Source organism: Lepidochelys kempii, chromosome 5 (assembly GCF_965140265.1).
Source record: "Lepidochelys kempii isolate rLepKem1 chromosome 5, rLepKem1.hap2, whole genome shotgun sequence".
NCBI lineage: Eukaryota > Metazoa > Chordata > Testudines > Cheloniidae > Lepidochelys > Lepidochelys kempii.
The window spans coordinates 40,151,901-40,171,914 of NC_133260.1; the positions used below are offsets into that span (position 1 = coordinate 40,151,901).

General features: G+C 43.5%; 1 protein-coding gene across 4 annotated transcripts in view; it reads left to right on the top strand.

Annotated features, from left to right (window-relative positions):
* Positions 1-20,014, top strand: part of IPO11 (importin 11) — a 297,819-nt gene that overhangs the window by 61,625 nt on the left and 216,180 nt on the right. For all 4 annotated transcript variants that reach the window (XR_012158885.1, XM_073344033.1, XM_073344034.1 and 1 more), the window contains exons 11-15: positions 5,025-5,217; positions 7,917-8,069; positions 8,391-8,434; positions 11,057-11,147; positions 19,695-19,742. Coding sequence is in view for 3 of the 4 variants with exons in the window: in XM_073344033.1 (XP_073200134.1) it covers positions 5,025-5,217; positions 7,917-8,069; positions 8,391-8,434; positions 11,057-11,147; positions 19,695-19,742 (529 nt within the window). In the remaining variant the exon portion in view is untranslated. The remainder of the gene's footprint in view (positions 1-5,024; positions 5,218-7,916; positions 8,070-8,390; positions 8,435-11,056; positions 11,148-19,694; positions 19,743-20,014) is intronic.

Here is a 20,014-nt window from a genome sequence, read left to right on the forward strand (position 1 = left end):
TTATCAGAGATGCCAAGCACTTGCACTTCCAATTGAAGTCAAGCTGCAGGCAGTCAATATCTCTGAAAATTAGGCCCATAGTTTTTTGATGTCTCCTGTAAACAAAGCATTTATATATCTTTCTTTCTCATTCAAACTAACAACCGGAGAGTACAGGGACTGTTCCCAAATTCATCTTTCATTTATTTTTTTGGTAGATGTGAAGAAGCAATTCATTCTCCTCAGACTAGCCTCCCTGAGGATTGTATGGGTGCAAGCCTTTTGGGCTCAGGTGACCGTGTGTGACTCAAAGAAACAAGGGGGTGAGGCAATATCTTTTATTGGACCAACTTTTGTTGGTGAAGGAGACATGCTTTCAAGCTACACAGAGCTCTTCTTGGTCACAGAAGAGCTCTGTATAGCTCAAAAGCTTGTCTCTGTCACCAACACAAGTTGGTTCAATAAAAGAGATTGCCTCACCCACCTTGTCTCTCTCATATCCTGGGACCAAAACAGCTACAAGAAAACTGCGAACAACATGTCTGACTCAGTCATTTTTGGAGTGCTACAGAAATTTGAAGGAGCTGAAGAGAAAATTCTAGAGTAAAGGCCAGGAAGCTAGGTAACTCAGAACACTTCAGAATTTTAATCCTTATGGATTCGAAGGCTTCATAGAAGAAAACATAGCCTATATAAGAAAAGCCGTGCGGAACACAATGCCATCCACAGCCTCAGAAACAACTCTGACATCATAATCAAAAAGGCTGACAAAGGTGCTGTTGTCATCATGAATAGGTTGGAATATGAACAAGAGGCTGCTCGGCGGCTCTCCAACACCATTTTCTACAAGCCATTAAATTCTGATCCCACTGAGAGTTACCAAAAGAAACTACAGCATTTGCTCAAGAAACTCCCTGAAAAAGCACAAGATCAAATCCCCACAGACACACCCCTGGAACCCCGACCTGGGATATTCTATCTACTACCCAAGATCCATAAACCTGGAAATCCTGGGCGCCCCATCATCTCAGGCATTGGCACCCTGACAGCAGGATTGTCTGGCTATGTAGACTCCCTCCTCAGGGCCTACGCTACCAGCACTCCCTGCTACCTTGAGACACCACTGACTTCCTGAGGAAACTACAATCCATCGGTGATCTTCCTGATAACACCATCCTGGCCCACTATGGATGTAGAAGCCCTCTATACCAACATTCCACACAAAGATGGACTACAAGCCGTCAAGAACACTATTCCCGATAATGTCACGGCTAACCTGGTGGCTGAACTTTGTGACTTTGTCCTTATCCATAACTATTTTACATTTGGGGACAATGTATACCTTCAGATCAGCAGCACTGCTATGGGTACCCGCATGGCCCCACAGTATGCCAACATTTTTATGGCTGACTTAGAACAACGCTTCCTCAGCTCTCGTCCCCTAACGCCCCTACTCTACTTGCGCTACACTGATGACATCTTCATCATCTGGACCCATGGAAAAGAAGCCCTTGAGGAATTCCACCATGATTTCAACAATTTCCATCCCACCATCAACCTCAGCCTGGTCCAGTCCACACAAGAGATCCACTTCCTGGACACTACAGTGCTACTAAACGATGGTCACATAAACACCACCCTATACCGGAAACCTGCTGACCGCTGTTCCTACCTACATGCCTCCAGCTTTCACCCTGACCACACCACACGATCCATCGTCTACAGCCAAGCTCTGCGATACAACCGCATTTGCTCCAACCCCTCAGACAGAGACAAACACCTACAAGATTTCTATCAAGCATTCTTACAACTACAATACCCACCTGTGGAAGTGAAGAAACAGATTGATAGAGCCAGAAGAGTTCCCAGAAGTCACCTACTACAGGACAGGCCTAACAAAGAAAATAACAGAGCGCCACTAGCAGTCACCTTTAGCCCCCAACTAAAACCCCTCCAACGCATTATTAAGGATCTACAACCTATCCTGAAGGATGACCCAACACTCTCACAAATCTTGGGAGACTGGCCAGTCCTTGCTTATAGACAGCCCCCCAATCTGAAGCAAATACTCACCAGCAACCACATACCATACAACAGAACCACTAACCCAGGAACCTATCCTTGCAACAAAGCCCGTTGCCAACTGTGCCCACATATCTATTCAGGGGACACCATCACAGGGCCTAATAACATCAGCCACACTTTCAGAGGCTCGTTCACCTGCACATCCACCAATGTGATATATGCCATCATGTGCCAGCAATGCCCCTCTGCCATTTACATTGGTCAAACTGGACAGTCTCTACGTAAAAGAATAAATGGACACAAATCAGATGTCAAGAATTATAACATTCATAAACCAGTCGGAGAACACTTCAATCTCTCTGGTCACGCGATTACAGACATGAAAGTTGCGATATTACAAAAAAAACCCTTCAAATCCAGACTCCAGCGAGAGACTGCTGAATTGGAATTCATTTGCAAATTGGATACAGTTAACTTAGGCTTGAATGGAGACTGGGAGTGGCTAAGTCATTATGCAAGGTAACCTATTTCCCCTTGTTTTTTCCTAACCCCCCCCCCCTTCCCCCGAGGTTCTTGTTAAACCCTGGATTGGTGCTGGAAATGGCCCACCTTGATTATCATACACATTGTAAGGAAAGTGATCGCTTTAGATAAGCTATTACCAGCAGGAGAGTGGGGTGGGGGGAGGTATTTTTTCATGCTTTGTGTGTATAAAAAGATCTTCTACACTTTCCACAGTATGCATCCGATGAAGTGAGCTGTAGCTCACGAAAGCTTATGCTCAAATAAATTGGTTAGTCTCTAAGGTGCCACAAGTACTCCTTTTCTTTTTGCAAATACAGACTAACACGGCTGTTACTCTGAAACATAGCCTATATACTGCATGAACAAAGCCTGATTCATATAGGAAACTAGTCTTTCTTCCTCTTTTGTCTCTCTCCTGTTGTGCTTATCTTTCTTGGTCTCCTGTGATCTTTAAGTCTGAATAAGCTTACTACAGATAGAAAATGAATGGAAGTCTAATCTTGTGCTGAGATTGAGTTTGTTGAAAGCACATCTAGAGTGCAATAGCAGAGACAGCACTGAACAAATTGAGGGGAAGACTTTTAACTTTCCCTATTCAAGTAGACAATTTCCATTGCTGCCGCTTACAAAGAATTTCAGAGTAGAGAATGATTACAGTCACTAATAGGGGCTTATGTGAGCCTTTTGTTAACAGGCCCAGCCTTTGGCTCTGCAAAGAAGAATCAGATTTCATTTTAAAAAGTTTCCAACCTTGCAGAGACACCTTTGAAAATACATAGTTTAAAATGGTTTTTATAAGTAATTACTAAGATTTAAAGGAACAAATGCCTGGACAGGAGTGAGGGGGAAAGAAACTGAAGATTCCTTTGTACACACCTGTCAAGGTTCCTTCCCCACTCTGAACTCTATGATACAGATGTGGGAACCTGCATGAAAGACCCCCTAAGCTTATTCTTACCAGCTTAGGTTAAAAACTTTCCCCAAGGTACAAATTTTGCCTTGTCCTTGAACAGTATGCTGCCACCACCAAGCAATTTAAACAAAGAACAGGGAAATAGACCACTTGGAGACGTCTTCCCTGAAAATATCCCCCCAAGCCCTTCCTGGGGAGGCTTGAGAATAAACAAGTTGAGCACAGACCAACTTGGCTTTCTTAGGACCCTAAGAACCCAATCAGATTCTTAAAAAACAGAACTTTATTCGAAGAACAAAACAAAGATAAAAGAAACACTCTGTAATATTAGAATGGAAGATAATCTCACAGGCAGGCAGATTCAAACCACAGAGAATCCCTTTAGGCAAAACCTTAAATTACAAAAAGCCACAAAAACAGGAATACACATTCCCTCCAGCACAATGAATTTTACAAGCGAAAAAACAAAAGAAAATCTAACACATTTTCTAGCTAGATTACTTACTAACTTTACAGGAGTTGGAAGGCTTGCATCCTTGATCTGTTCCCAGCAAAGGTATCACACAGACAAAACCCTTTGTGTCCCGTCCCCCCTCCAGATTTGAAATTATCTTGTCCCCTCATTGGTCATTTTGGGTCAGGTGCCAGCGAGGTTACCGTAGCTTCTTAACCCTTTACAGGTGAAAGGATTTTGCCTCTGGCCAGGAGGGATTTTATAGCACTGTATACAGAAAGGTGGTTACCCTTCCCATTTATGACAGCACCTTTTTTACAGAAAAAGTTATTCAGTTATAATGGAAAAGTATCCCAACAGATCAAATCACTAATCCTTCTCAAGCCCCAGTACATATTGGTGTGATTATCATAGACAGAAATCTCTTAATATTTAGGGGATGGGCAGCAAAATATTATCTTCCAGGCACATCCCAAAATCCTCAGTTTGTCCCTGTGCATACTGGTATGATGCTTGATTGATGGGGCATCTGTCACAGTTGGAGAACATAGGATTGGCAAAAAAATTTTGTAGGTCTGATTTAAAAAGAAAAGCCACGGGTTGGCTCTGCTTGTTAAAATGTTCAGCCCTCTCCAAAGCTGGGATTTGTCATGACCAATGCAGTGTCTAAAAAGCATCTAGGTGGAGTAAGCTGGTAAAGTAAATGTTCAGTACTTTAAATATGGTTGGAAACAGGTATGAATGGTGGATTACTAATAAGAATATTGTTAATTTGGGGGCTAGCTTTTTTCTTGTTTTAGGGAAAATCAGTTCTTGCATCTGTGAATTGTTACTTATGAATAAAATAGCACTGAATAGTTGAAAAAGTACATGGTTCCTTAAACTGTCATTCTTATAAACAAAACATGGCTTTGGAGTTGAGAATTAGAATGCCAACAGATAAAATGAATGAATCAGTAAGCACTGTAAAAGTGATTTTGTTTTAATTTAATTTTTGTGGCCAACTGTTAGATTTGCACATTACATTAATGTGCTCCTGTTTTTGCAAGATGGTTTATGAAAGTCCTTTGTGCACATAAAATGTGTATGAATTAAGTCATATGATGTTTTTCTTCCCTCACTTTTTAGCTTTTGGACTTCCTGGACCAACATCCTTTTTCATTCACCCCTCTGATTCAGAGATCATTGGAGTTTGCTGTAAGCTATGTTTTCACAGAGGCTGGTGAAGGAGTTACATTTGAGCGATTTATTGTCCAGTGCATGAATCTCATTAAGATGATTGTAAAAAATTATGCTTACAAGCCATCAAAACGTTTCGAAGGTACTGCTGCTCTTTCCTCAGCATGTTTTCCCATTCTTGGAAAAAAAGAAAAAGCTTGCCAGCTGTGACACAACACTAACTTCAAATGTTTTTAAGAAAGCCATTTTAAAAGGTGTTTAAAATTCTTAACATTGTACTAGTTAACATGATCATATAATAAATATTGCATATTATTAATATTTGGACTGTGAAAACCAAGCTTTAGGAAAGAATCTCCAAATCGTTTTATAATTAACACTTAAATCCATAAGGAACATGCAGCAAAACAGCTTTCCCACATAAAAATGCAGAGAAATTACTTACTGCTTTGGCTTTCATTAACCATATAAAATAAAGAGCCCGTATTTAGTTCAAGGGCCAAGTTAATTTATGGTTCATCAAACTCAGTGATGTCTTTTTCCTTTGCTAGGAAAATGTCTAATAAAAGAATGTTTCTACTGTGTACCATAGTTCACAGCAGTACTGTCTGAGCTACAGAATCAAAGTAAAAGTTTCAGCATGCTGTTGAATGCAATTACTTTTTCTGCAATTCTGACTCTATGGTTGTTTCACAAGAGGCTGGTTCGAGCTAAAATTTTTTTAATCTAATGCATGGATAGTTACAATTACTTTCCTTAGTGTTGAAACACATCTGTCTATAAAGATTACTTAATTTTAGTTTTAGTTTCATGTTTGCATATGATGAGACACCAGCATCTAATTGGATTCAGAAAAAAAGTATTGTGATAAAGTTCCTCCTCTGCCTTGGTGGGTTCTGCGCTTATTGGCGGATTTTGCTCCCCTCAGAGATTCACGGCAGCCTTCAGTTTGGTCACTTTTGCTAGTGGCTCAAACCTGCTGTTCACTCAGCTAACCTCATCACTGGCCAGCATGGGAAAAAGGGAGGAGAACAATCCCCACAGTTTCTGCTGACCCACCTAGTGGGTCGGGGGACAGGCCAAGGACCTTCCTCTCTGGTGGGACCCACAGTCCCAGGTCAACTCCTCTGGTATCAAATAAGGAGTTGGGAAGATGGGGGGAATCTGGACCCGCCCTCTACTCCGGGTTCCAGCCCAGGGCCCTGTGGATCGCAACTGTCTACAGCGTTTCCTGTAACAGCTGTGTGACAGCTACAGCTCCCTGGGCTATTTCCCCATGGCCTCCTCCCAGCACCTTTGTTTTCCTCACTGCATGACTTTCCTTCTGATGCCTGATAACGCTTGTACTCCTCAGTTGTCCAACAGTACGCCTTCTCGCTCTCAGCTCCTTGTGCACCTCTTGCTCCCAGCTCCTCGCATGCACCTCACTAACTGAAGTGAGGTCCTTTTTAAGCCAGATGCCCTGATTAGCCTACCTGTCCTAATTGATTCTAAGAGCTTCTTAATTGGCTTCAGGTGTCCGAATTAGCCGGCCTGACATAATTGGTTCCAGCAACTTCCTGATTGTTCTGGAACAGCCCATTATCTTAGGGAAAAGGGACCTGCTTAATTGGGGGCTAATGTATCTACCTTCTATCACTCTCCTGTAACCATTGACCTGATCCTGACACAGTATGTAATTTTCCTTTCCAAATTAAAATAATCCAGTGATGGAACTACATTTTTCAAGAAGTTCAGAAATTCTAATGATTTTAATTCAGATTATCAAATCCAGTACTTAAAAATATGTTGCGGGATGAACTGCAGATCTTCAATTGTTTTTTGATATTCTTGTCGCAGGTATTAAAATGTCAATGAACAAATTGTAACATTTTGGATTATGAACTATGAACAGAGAATTAATTATTATGGAAATGCTACTCGCAGTTCCATAATTATGATTTACTTTTTGGAATTAAAGGAGGAGTTAAAACACTTTATGTACGAAGAATACAATGTATCCTGCTAAAAATTACAGCACTTACTCTTTGGGCACCAGATGAATTTTCTGAGAATTTAAAAGTAAGCCTGTTAATTAGTTTGGATTAAAATTAGTTAAAAAAGTTGGTTACTTAAGAAATTTAGCATCCTGTCAGGCCATTTTTATGTCCTGAATGATCTTAATAATGGAGCAACTTAAACTTTTCAAACTTCACATGTAGTTGAAACTCACTGGAATCTCGTGACTTAGTACAATTCAATAATTATTTTAGGCTTAATGGTCATTTTTTGCGTGTATTCTTCATATCTGAAATTTTAATTTTTATCAAAGATGAAGGATATTTTTCTTCTTCTGAGAATTCCACAATAAACTGCCCTCTTTCACAATAGCTGTCATTTTATATTATTCTCAGTGATGATGTAGCTGTAGGGCTACCCACTAACAAAAATGTCCTCTTTCAGAATGGCCTCCTAGTGTTTGTTTCCAGTCACAGTGGAGCCAAGCTGACTTAGGAAAGATGGTGGCTCCTGACAGGATAGGATGACGGTCTTTTCTGAGGGTAGAATCTTTCAGTTATGAAGAACAACAACAAAAAAGACTATTAATCCGAATAATTTAATTAGCAGTCAGGGCTTATTTTATGAGGCATCACTTTCACCAATATTTTCAGCTGATAGAACAATCTTACTTGCTAAACAGTTTTAGGTGCTTTATAAGAAAGTGTCTTTAAGTCAATATGGAGAAGTAATTGTTCCTTTCAGTATGAGAGTCTTCTGTCCAGCATTTTTTTTCTTTATTGATTAATAGGATTCTGGTATAATGTTAAGTCATGGAATAGTAATTGTGTATTACTATTACAGATAGCAGTCCTGAAACTCTTGAAGCACATAAGATAAAGACATCATTCTTCACATACCCAACATTAATGGAGATATGTAGGAGATTAGTCTCTCACTATTTCCTGCTAACAGAGGAAGAATTGACAATGTGGGAAGAGGACCCAGAAGGCTTCAGTAAGAAATTACATTGTATTTTCATCTAATTTTATTAAGATATTTATTACTACCTGTTCCCTTTGGACAGTGCATTAAAAAATGCTCATAGTAAGATCCACAGGAGAAAGTGGCTGACATTTTTCTTTGTACAGTCTTGTATAGAGAGATTACATTCTTGAGATTCTCTACATAACCAGAGATGTGCAGTAACTCATAATGTTTACCTATCCATAATGTTTTCATACTGATTAAATAAGTCACTAATATTGTTTAAAATCATAACTAAAATACTCGCTGTATTTTTATGTAATGTTTTCTTGTTTTCTTTATGGACTGTAGCTGTAGAGGAGACAGGAGGAGATTCTTGGAAATACAGTCTCAGAGTAAGTATTTCAATTTGAATGAAAAAAGATTGATTAAAAAGAAAAGTTGTTCTTCATGCCTTTGCTGAGTGGCCTGTATGGCATTTATTAAAAAAGTATAAACCAACATTTGCAGAAGAATCTGAACTTAGTTACTGTGAACTTCAAACTGTAGCATTATATTTGAATTTGTGTTAAGATATTGACTAATGTTTAGTCTTAAATACACTAGAAAGTAAGTGTACAGTGTGCTTTGGTAAAAGAGGTGGAGTTGATATTCTATACAGTACTGTAAAAATATTGAGTGAGTGAAGGTAATTTCTTTATCATATTTTTCATGTTTTATGTAAAAATTCTAGGTCAGAGACCTACCTTTCTCTGTTCTTTGAGACATTTAGCACATCTTTGAGTGCTGTAAAATAAATACCTAAATAAAGGTTCCTGAGATTCTTTGGCGTAACATTTTCAAGTGTTACATTTTTTAAAACCAAACTATTGTAACAAACAAGATCAGAGGAAGAAGATGCACATATTTAAAAACCAAAACCCCCTACAGAATGTAACATTTCCGCGGGTCAGCATCTGTAGCTTTCAAAGGTGTATCCTTTGATTTCAAAAGCATGATGATACAAAAAGGCATAATATAGAGCATACGTCAGTAGGGGTTGCGTATGCTGTCTTGGAAGACAAAAGAGCATACACTGTGTCCTTTGACACCTCATTGTATAAAACAAACTAACAAAAAAAGACAGAAACTGTGTGTGTATGTGTACATTTTACACACACACACACGTTTTTCTATATATTTTTTCTTTAAGCCTGTTGGTTTATATACATAACACACTTGAGCAAAACAAGTCAGAGAATTTTAGAAAACTTTATTTAATGTTTGTACCATGCTGAAAGATGTGCCAGGTTCCTTACAAAACATAGAGAAAGCTCTGCTCTATAGAGTATGCAGTCTAGATCAAAACATGAAATAAAACTGATGGTGATTAGAAACATAAAGGGCTAAGCAATGGGAGTAGGGCACAGTTACATTATTAAGATTACACATTAATTTAGATTAGTTAGGTACATTTCATGACTGTTTAGTGGAGGCTTTTAGTGGTATTTTTCCAGCCTCCTCTACATCAGCTCTTGCCAGATTCTGGAGTTAATATCCCTGTTTTACAGTCCTTTCCTTGGTCAAAAAGACCATTATGTGGAACAAACACACCAAACAAATATTAATTTTACTTTCCCTTCTTCAAAGAGTGATTCCATAGCTTCTCTGGCTTCCTCTAACACTCTCCATTTTCTGGGGTGAGGGCCGGATTTATATAAACTTGTCTTCCAGCATGCCTTATACAGTCCTGGCTTACAGCTGGCTGCTAGGAAACTGCTTTCCCAGTTATCCCACTGTATTAAGGGAAATTTCAATCCATACTGCTCTTTGAACTCCAGTTTTGGGTACTACACTTAGGAGCCTGGATGTTCATGCGTAACTCAGAACACTTCCTCCGGGACCTCTACTCTGTTTTCCTAGAAAGGAAGAGAATTGAATTAGATTGTTATTAGAATGAGGGCTGCAAAGAGCTCTTTTTGGTCCCTCCCTAAACAGTTCTGCCCTGTTCTTCCTCAGTTCATTGTTTCATTTATCGTTCTCCTTTGGTTGTAGAAATGAGAGCAGTGTGTTGTTTCAAGAACAGATATTCCATATTCATTGGTCACTTAATACTGGTACACGGGACTTGCTGGGCACACAGGGTTGTACTCTGTGCTTTTTATTGGAGTCCAAAATACACTAAAGGAGGCAGCTTATATCCTTATGTATGTAAAATTTTACTAATATCTTGATTCCCTCTACTTCAATTTAAATATATACACAACACTAAAATTGCAAAAAGTCTTGGTTTTAAATTGCTGTGAGAACTGGGATTATCCTATTGTTCCCCCCCATAGTGCGCACCACATTGTATTAGAAATTCTTGTGTATCACCTCCATTCTTATTTGCAATCGTATAACATTCATGTGATATTGACAGCAATACCTTGTACATGGGAAAAGAAAAAATGTTTGTATATTGTTAACTGTCTTTTAATTCATTTTAACAATTGGAAAGAAGACGCAGGAGTCTCTTTGTGATCAGCCAGCTCTCTCCACAGATGAGCAGTAATCTATAGACCACAGTTTAAGAGCCACTTGTGTAAAGATCTACTGTATGCAAGACATTAGTAGCAAAGAACTGAAAAATATATGCTAAGTGAAAATAGAGCAGAGAGACCTGAAGAATACATTTTGGGTAGCTTTGTTAAATATTGGAAATCTAGTATAAAGGTGTAACTTGTTTGTTATGCATGCTATAGGAATAAAAATTGGCTAATTATATTTCTCTCCGTTATTTTCTGATTTATTTAGTAACTGATCAGCAAACTTAGAATGTAAACCTTACATTGTGAATGTGATATGACTGTATCAAAATCTTGCTCTAATTGAACATGCCATATTGTGACAAAGTTACTTTCAGTAAATTGTAGTGTTGGAGTGTTTTTCCTTATGAGCTATTTAGTAGTTTAAATGTATTTATTTTACTGTATCTTAGAACTAGGCTAGACTTGTCTTATTTAGGTTTTTATAACAGATTTGTTTTACTTTTTCAGCCATGCACAGAGGTTCTTTTTATTGATATTTTCCATGAATATAATCAGACCCTTACTCCTGTGCTTTTAGAAATGGTTCACAGTCTACAAGGTAAGATTTTAAAAATATTTTTAATATACTGGAATTTCTATCTATTTCATTTTGTGCAGACTGTATATTAATCCTAATGTTTATGTATTTGTGAACTCTAAATTTGTATCGTAAAATATTTTCCCCATTTTTCAAATATTTCTAAATGATATTGGAGATGTTTTGTAAGTATATTGTGATAAAAATGAAGGGTATATTTACAGAAAGGAAATATTATGAATTTTTGTTTTCATGGACCTAGACTGTATGGTGTCTTTAATAACTATATCAACAACGTAGGGTTTCAGGGCTGAAAAGGAGGTTATTCAGTGTTTATGGTTAGATTTCTTTAGCTGGGGCAAAATTTGGAGCAAGGTCTGTTCTTTAGTGAGGATTTAGAACTCGTAGGATTTTCTACAGTTGCTGACCACCTTCATAAGTCCCGTAAGTTATTTTACAAGGGGCTTACTAAGAAGTCCTTCATTTGTTTAAATACTCCGAAAGAGTTTATGATGTGTCTGACATCACTGCAGAAGCCACAGAATATACTTAAAGGAGATGATGCCAGAGCTTTGCAATCATCCCAGATGTTCTAGCTGAGGTGAAGAATCTTCGGTTAGAAAAGTTCAATCCTTTTCAGTTAGACAGAGGTCCTCTTGGCCAATCTGAAAATAACCAGGACTGCAGCTCAGTCTCTGAGTTTCACAGTCAACCTAAAGGTGTTAGCAGGCCTCACCATACTTTTCATGATGGTAACTTTTGTTTTTACCCCGTGTACTCTGTTTTCCCCCATAGTGTGCATCATAGTTTATTGAAGAGGTTCTTGTGGATCACCTCCATTCTTATTTGCATCATAAAAAGTTTGTGATATTGACAACAATTCCTTATGGCACATAAAGAAAGAAAAATATTTGTATATGGTTAGCTGTCTTTCAGTGCTATTTAATAGTTGGAAAGGAGGAGCAGGAGCCTGTTGGTGATCAACCAGCTCTCTCGTCAGACTAGCAGTGATCCATAGACCACAGTTTAAGAGTCTGTAGACCTGTCTACCCTGTAGACCCAAGCAATCAGTTGTCTTTGTGTGATCAGGAGTCAAGACATTTTAATGGATGATTGCAGAAGTTGGGCCTTATTGCTAGCTCTATCTGCTTCATTCCTAGCCAAACACAGATTTTGAGAGATGAACCGTAAAACCCGAGAATCAATTTTCACAACCCAATTACTTTCCATTTCCCACTTCTTGGGGAATTAACACATCTTTCTTTCTCCTTGGCTTGTTATTTCATTATGTTGGATTGATAGGTTTTGAAGATTGTGAAAGGGCTGCACTCTCTTTACTACAGATAGGTTAATTCAGTTTCTACTGACATAGTTTTGTTCTTAGACCTAGCGACAATGCCTATTCTGAGATTTCCTGGAAATTGATCTTTTTTGCCATAGAAAACAACAATAAATGTCACTAGTTCTGCTTCCGAGCAGGAAGTTGTCAAAGAGTATCAATGGACGCTTTCCCGAAAGACTAGAGTTTAATAGTGAGGGGATGTCCTTCAGCATTTTCCCTGTTTTTTTCCAATCCCCAAAGTTTTTCACAAAGGAGTGCCAGAGAATACCATATGATCTCAATAACCTCAGAAGGTGGACATCAGAGCTATTAGAGGGAGCTGCCTCTATTTCTTCCCCATCAGTCTCAACTTGCAACCTGGATCAGTGTCCAAAACTATGTTATGGATTTTTAGGATATATTTTTAATATGTACCTAGAGTAATGGATATTGAATTCTAAATAAATAGAAATAACGAAATACTTCTTACCCGAGGAATAGATTTTACATCCAGACACAACTTCTATGCACAGACCTTGGATATTTAAGATCTTAGATTGTTTGAATGCTTTGGTACTGTAGGAATTACAGGTTTCTAGCACGGAGGTGACAAAATTAGACTCCCTAAGGTAAAAATCTGGAAATGTTCGTCACTCCTCTGCCAAAAGCTTTTTTGGGTTCCCAAGGTAGGGCCTCCACATTATTAGCTGTAAATACACCTGAAATTTTTGAGGTCTCAAGTATTGTGAGCATGGGAATTACCATTGCCAAAATTGTTTAAAGCATAAAAAAGTCAAAATTAAATGTTTAACTTGTTAGAACTTTATTACATTTAATTATATAACAAACAGTTCTTCGAGTGATTGCTCGTGTATTCCACAATAGGTGCGCATGCTCGCCACGTGCACAGGTGCTGGAAGTTTTTCCCCTAGCACTTACCCGCGGTCCCTGGAGTGGCGCCTGCCTGGTGTGGTATAAGGCCAGCTGCATGCTTTCCCCACCCTCAGTTCCTTCTTGCCGCCAGTGAAGGTGCATCCGAACTGCTCTGCTCCAGCTTTGCTGTAGCTCATCCCCAGAATTGTTCATTCATTCAGTGTTAGTACCTGTAGTTCGTTAGCTGTTGAGTTAGTTTAGTCAGTGAGCCCGGGCTGGGGCATGCCCCACGCCCTGGGGTTTAAGTTGTGCGGCTCTTGTAGGCATTCTATGCCAAGAAGTGACCCGAATGCAGACTGTTTGCTCTGTTTGGGAGAAACCCATATCAGCGAAAGGTGCAAGATTTGCAAGTCGTTTAAGCCTCAGACCAAAAGAGAAAGGGACATTAGGATCCGAGCCACCCTGATGGAATCGGTGCTGACCCCGGCTCCAGCACACCACTCAGAACCGGTACCCAGCACCACGGTGTCGGTATGTGGCGACCCTCCGGTGCCATTGACCAGTTGGCACTGCTCCCCCTCCGCGGGGCACGCCAAGAGGGCCAGGAAGACTCCCTCTTCACAGCGGCACCGAGGGAAGTCTGGGACAGAGGCTAGGCCCATGTCGGGCAGTCCTCGATCCCAGCTGGGCCCCAGGTCTCCGACTCATGTTGAGTGGAGTAGCCTGGCCCCTTCAGAACAGGCCTCTCTGGATGCCATGCACGCCTGAAGCCCTCCAGGTGGCTCAGGACGTTATGTCCATGCTGGTGCCCGGAGCACCGCCGATGTCAGCCCCATGCTCCAGAGGCAAGCCACCTCTGGGATCTCTGCAGTCTCCTCCGGCCCAGTACCGGTCTCAGTCGAGGGAACGTTCCTGACTCCATTCATCGCCCAGCAACCGCTCGGGGCAGAGTCCATGTGGATCGCTCTCAATGCTGACCAGACTGTTTGGCTGGGTTCTGTCCGGCCGGGACTCTCAGCACCGCTCGTCCTCAAGGAGCGAATATTGACGGGACCGCAGCAGGCCTCACCAACAGTCCTCGTCTCGGAGAGGGCACTGCAGTTGGTCATGGCATGGTTGTCGACGCTGTTCCCACTTGGACTCCCACTCCAAGTCTCCGCCAAGACATTGCAGCCCTGGGTGTCGATCGCCATCATCTCGCCGTCGCTGGTCCGCCCGTTGAGGCCTTTCGCGGAGCAGCTGTTACCGTCGGTACCGGTCCTCCACGTCAAGATCGCGGTCCCATGGCCTTTGTAGATCCCAGCACTGCCACTCCTTCCGGTCCAGTGAAAGCAGCAGATTTTATGCCAGCCCGGTCTCCAGTCGTAGCCATCCCTCGATGGGCCAGGCCAGCCAACCCAAACAGCTGGTGCAACAGCAGGTGCAGGGGCACCGAGCATCATGAGCGGCCCAGTGGTACCAGTGGGCACCGTGGTCTCCAGTGCAGCCCCTGGTGGGAGCCTGCTCAGTGGCTGGAGCTTCAGAGAGACAGTCGGCTTTTTTTTTTTTTTTTTTTAAGACTCCCAAGAAAGGAGTCGGTGGGACATAGGTCCTCGGCACCGTGCCTGGATTCTGACCAGGTGGTGGACCCTCTGATGCCGGATGACACCCAGAGAACCACACCAGCCTCCTTGCACCGCCCGGAGGAGGCAATTGCAGCCCCATCCCCCTTTGTCCCACAGGAGGACTTCAGGGCCCACCAAGAACTCTTAAAGAGGGTGGCAGCAAGCCTCCACCTCCAAGCAGAGGAGATGGAGGAGCCCTCAGACTCCCTGTTTAACGTGTTGTCCCTGTCAGCACTGGGTAGGGTGGCCTTGCCCCTCCATGAAGGGGTGGCTAAGATTTCAAATGCCCTGTGGCAAATTCCAGCCTCATTGGTCAGTCGAGTCAGTCAACCACAGGGAACGGCAGGGTCAGCCAGCTCTGACCCCAAAGAACAAAGACTCTCGGAAACTGGACTCTTTCAGAAGCAAAATGTATTAGTCTTCGAGCTTCCAGTTACAAGTGGCAAATCATCAGGCTTTCCTGAGCTGGTACGAATTCAATCTGTGGGGCTCCCTGCCCAAGTTTGAGGACTCACTCCAGGAGCGCGATAGGAAGGAGTTCAAAGCGCTAGTGGAGGAAGGGGCAGCGGCCACTAGGGAGTCCCTGCAGGCAGCCTCGGATGCTGCGGACGTGGCTCCTGCTCTCTGGGCTCTCCAGCAAGGCGCAGTCTTCCATGCAGGATCTCCCATTTGATGGGAAAGCTCTGTTTGCGGAGGAAACAGATACAAGACTGCATGGCATGAAAGACTCCTGCACGACCCTCCAGACTCTGGGCCTCTATGTCCCGGCTCCGGCAAAACCTAAGTTCAAGCCACAGCAGACTCCCGCCCAGGCCGCCCTCCCAGAGTATGGGGCCGCCCATAAGAAGCAGCAGGACTATAAGAGATGCCTCAGAGGCAGTCTCGGCCTGCCCCCCAGCCTGGGTCCTCCAAGGGCAGGCAGGCAGGGAAAAGGCGTTTTTGACGGGACGCTCGGGGGCACCCCGCCAGTCCTCACCAGGGATCCAATAAAGCTACCCTTCTCCAACTGATTGTGTGCTTTCCTCCCAGAATGGTCATGGCTAACCTTGGACCGATGGGTCCTCAACACCATCTCCCGGGGTTACATCCTCCAGTTTACTTCCTCCCGCCCAACAACGCCCCTGCCCCCATCCCTCTTGGGGGACCCCTCGCACGAAGCTCTGCTTGAGCAGGAGGTGGGGTGGCTCCTAGGACTAGGAGTGATAAAGGCGGTGCCCGAGGAGTTCATGGCAAGAGGTATTACTCCCGTTATTTCCTTATTCCGAAGGCCAAAGGGGGGTTCAGGCCCATCCTGGACCTGCGAGGTCTGAACCAGTACATGGTGAAACTCAAATTCCGCATGGTCTCCCTGGCCTCCATCATCCCCTCCCTGTATCCGGAGGACTGGTATGCTGCCCTTGATCTACAGGACGCATACTTCCACATCCACATATTCGAGGGGCACAGGTGCTTCCTCCGTTCTGTGGTGGGACAGAATCATTACCAATTCACAGTCCTCTTGTTTGGTCTGTCCACTGTTCCCAGGGTGTTTACAAAATGCATGTCGGTGGTAGCGGCCTACCTCAAACTGCAGGGGGTCCAGATATTTTCCTATCTGGATGATTGGCTTGTCAAGGGCACCTCCCGGTCACAGATGAGGGATCACATGGTGCTCCTCCTATCCACATGCACCACCTTGGGCCTGTTGGTAAACAACACCAAGTCCACGTTAGTAACAGTCCAATGCATAGAGTTTATCGGGGCGCTCCTGGATGCAGTGTTGGCCAGGGCCTCTCTCCTGCCAGACAGATTCGAGACCCTGAAAGGTCTCATCGACTCAGTCACAAGGTTCACGGTGACAACAGCCAGGATTTTCCTGCAACTCTTGGGACGCAAGTTGGTGTGCACGTACGTGGTCCGTCACACCAGACTCAGGATGGCCTCCAGCTCTGGTTGGCCTCGAAGTTCTCCCAGGCCACAGACAGGATGGACAAGGTTCTCACCGTGCCAGACTCTGTGATCACCTCCCTACAGTGGTGGTCTGCCCCAAACAACATGCTCAAAGGGTCCTGTTCAAGGACAGGGCCCCGTCGTTGGAGCTGTTGTCCGATGTGTCGGACCTGGGTTGGGGGGCGCATGTGGGGAGCTTTCAGACCCAGGGCCTGTGGTTGGCTCAAGACCTGACCCTACATAAAAATGTCAAGGAGCTCAGGGCGGTGCGGCTGGCGTGCATGGCCTTCTGCTCGCACTTGGAGGGCAAGATAGTAAGGATCCTCACAGACAACATGGCCTCGATGTTCTATATCAACAGGCAAGGCGGGGCCCAATCCTCTGCTTTCTGCCACGAAGCCCTCAGGCTGTGGGACCTCTGTATAGCCCAGGACATCCACCTGAAGGCCTTCCACCTACCGGGCGGATCGCTTGAGCAGGGAAGGGAGGGCGGATTGTTTGAGCAGGGACTTTTCCTCGCAACATGAGTGGTCCCTCCACCCGGAAGTGGACCACCAGCTCTTCTGAAGGCGGGGAACTCCCCAGGTGGACCTATTTGCAACTCGGAAGAACTGGCAGTGCCCCCAGTTCTGCTCCGGGGGGGGTGCTATCTCCGATGCCTTTCTCCTGTCCTGGTCAGGTCGACTTCTCTACGCCTTTCCCCCGTTCCCTCTAATCAGCAGGGTCCTGGAGAAGGTAAAGATGGACAAGGTCCAGGTCCTCCTGATTGCCCCGACGTGGCCCAGGCAGCATTCCCCCATGGCCGTTGCTGCTCCGCCTGGATCTTCTCCCTCAAGACCAGGGCCGCCTCCTCCATCCCAACCTAGCGGCGCTTCACCTCGTGGCGTGGCTGCTCAGTGGTTAGGCGGAGAGGAAAGCACGTGCTCAGAAAAGGTTCAGCATGTCCTCCTCGAAAGTAGACAGCCCTCCACTCACTGTGCTTATTTGGCGAAGTGGTCCTGTTTCTCTAGGTGGGCAGTGGACCAGGGTCTCTCTCCGATGGCCACGCCAGTCCACCTTATCCTTGATTATCTCCTCCACCTGAGGGCCCAGGGCCAGGCGCCCTCATCAATCAAGGTGCACCTGGCAGCCATATCAGCCTTCCATCCACCGGTGCAAGGGCACATGGTATTTTCCCATGCTATGCCTGGCTGGTCCCTGAAGGGTGTGGACTGTCTTTTTCCGTATTCTAGACCCCCGGTCCCTCAGTGGGACCTAAACCTGGTGTTGGCTCGTCTCATGGGGCCCCCGTTTGAACCTCTGGCCACATGTTCCTGGTCTCACCTCTTGTGGAAGGTGACCTTCCTGGTTGCAATCACGTTGGCCAGGCGAGTCTCAGAGCCCTGACCTCTGAGCCGCCAAACAGTCTTTCATAAGGACAAGGTCCAGTTCCGCCCACATCCCGCGTTCCTCCCAAAGGTGGTCTCAACCTACCACATGGATCAGGACATTTTTCTACCGGTCCTCTGCCCCAAGCCTCACTTGTCCAATGAGGAGCGCCGTCTCCACATGCTCGATGTGCGGCAGGCTTTGGCTTTCTACCTCGAGCAGACCAAGCCTTTCAGAAAGTCCTCGCAACTGTTCGTTGGCTCGGCTGAGTGCACGAGAGGCCAGCCGATTTCCACTCAGCAGCTTTCCAATTGGATCACTTTGCGCATCCGCTCCTGCTATGAGCTGGTGGCTGTCCCCCCGCCACCCATCGTGAGGGCACCCTCAACTCGGGTGCAGGCCTTGTTGCCTGCCTTCAGGGTCCACATCCCAATCCAGGACATTTGTAGGGCCACCATGTGGTCTTTGATTCACACGTTCACCTTGCACAGTGCAATTGTTTCCCAAACCAGGGACGACGCCGGGTTCGGCAGGGCTGTCCTCCATCCTGGGAACTTGTGAACTCCTACCCACCTCCAACAGATATAGCTTGGAATTACCTATTGTGGAATACACATGAGCAATCACTTGAAGAAAAAACAGTTACCTTTTCCATAACTGGTGTTCTTCGAGATGTGTTGCTCATGTCTATTCTACATCACACCCTCCTTCCCCTCTGTCTGAGTTGTCTGGCAAGAAGAAACTGAGGGTGTGGGGAGTGCTCAGCTCCCCTTATACTGCTCCATGGAAGCGCCACTCAAGGGTTACTGCTAGGAGAAAAACTTCCGGCACTGGTGCACGTGGCAAGCACACACAGCTATTGTGGAATAGACATGAGCAACAATCTCGAAGAACACCAATTACAGAAAAGGTAACTGTCTTTTTTTTATGTAATGTGTAGAAGTAACCAGGTGGTCACATTTTCTGCAAATAGTCATTACTTGATGGCCATTCTTTACCAATTCCTATTTTTTTTCCAGAGGTTTTTTTAAAATAAAATACTTACCTTTTGTGAGTACTCTGTAGCCGCATATTTTATGATAAATGTAATTAACTACAACTGCCAAGATGACAAAGTGTGGTACAATAATGATTTTAATTTCCTTTGCTTTCTTCAATGAACATATTGTAGATACTTTGCAATCACAAATTCAGTATTTCAGTAAGGCACAGAAATATTCTTGATATGCAGTATATTCTCTTAATCAGAACGGGTCCTCTCTTAGAGGTTTGAAAAAACCAAAAGCATCAGCATAACAATGCTGTACTTTTTTAAATACAGGATGCATTACTTTTAGGTGTGTATTTATAAAGAGGCATGTATATTTCGATTCTTTGCTATGTACTACTTCACTGAAATATCCATGGGTCTTACATTGTTTGTTTAGTTAATGCGTTTTTTGTATAATTGCTTTTATTTTAATTTTATTGCAGGACCTACAAATGTGGAAGATACTAATGCTCTACTGATTAAAGATGCTGGTAAATTAAATTTCACTTTGCCTTTTAAGGAACAAAGCTGTTTACATATGTGCCTGAGTTCTATAAAGTGTCTGAGAAGAATTTGTGAGATGTAATTTTGACATTTTGAAAAACAGAATCAAAATTATTTTTTCATAGACCTGAGTTTGAGCAGTTCAAACAGCAGAAACTATAGGCAAGAATTTTAGAAATAGGGTATATAATAATATAGTACTTTTCAGTACTTTTGCAAAAATTTAATCCTGCAGCATTTCTGTGAGGGAGATGTTCTT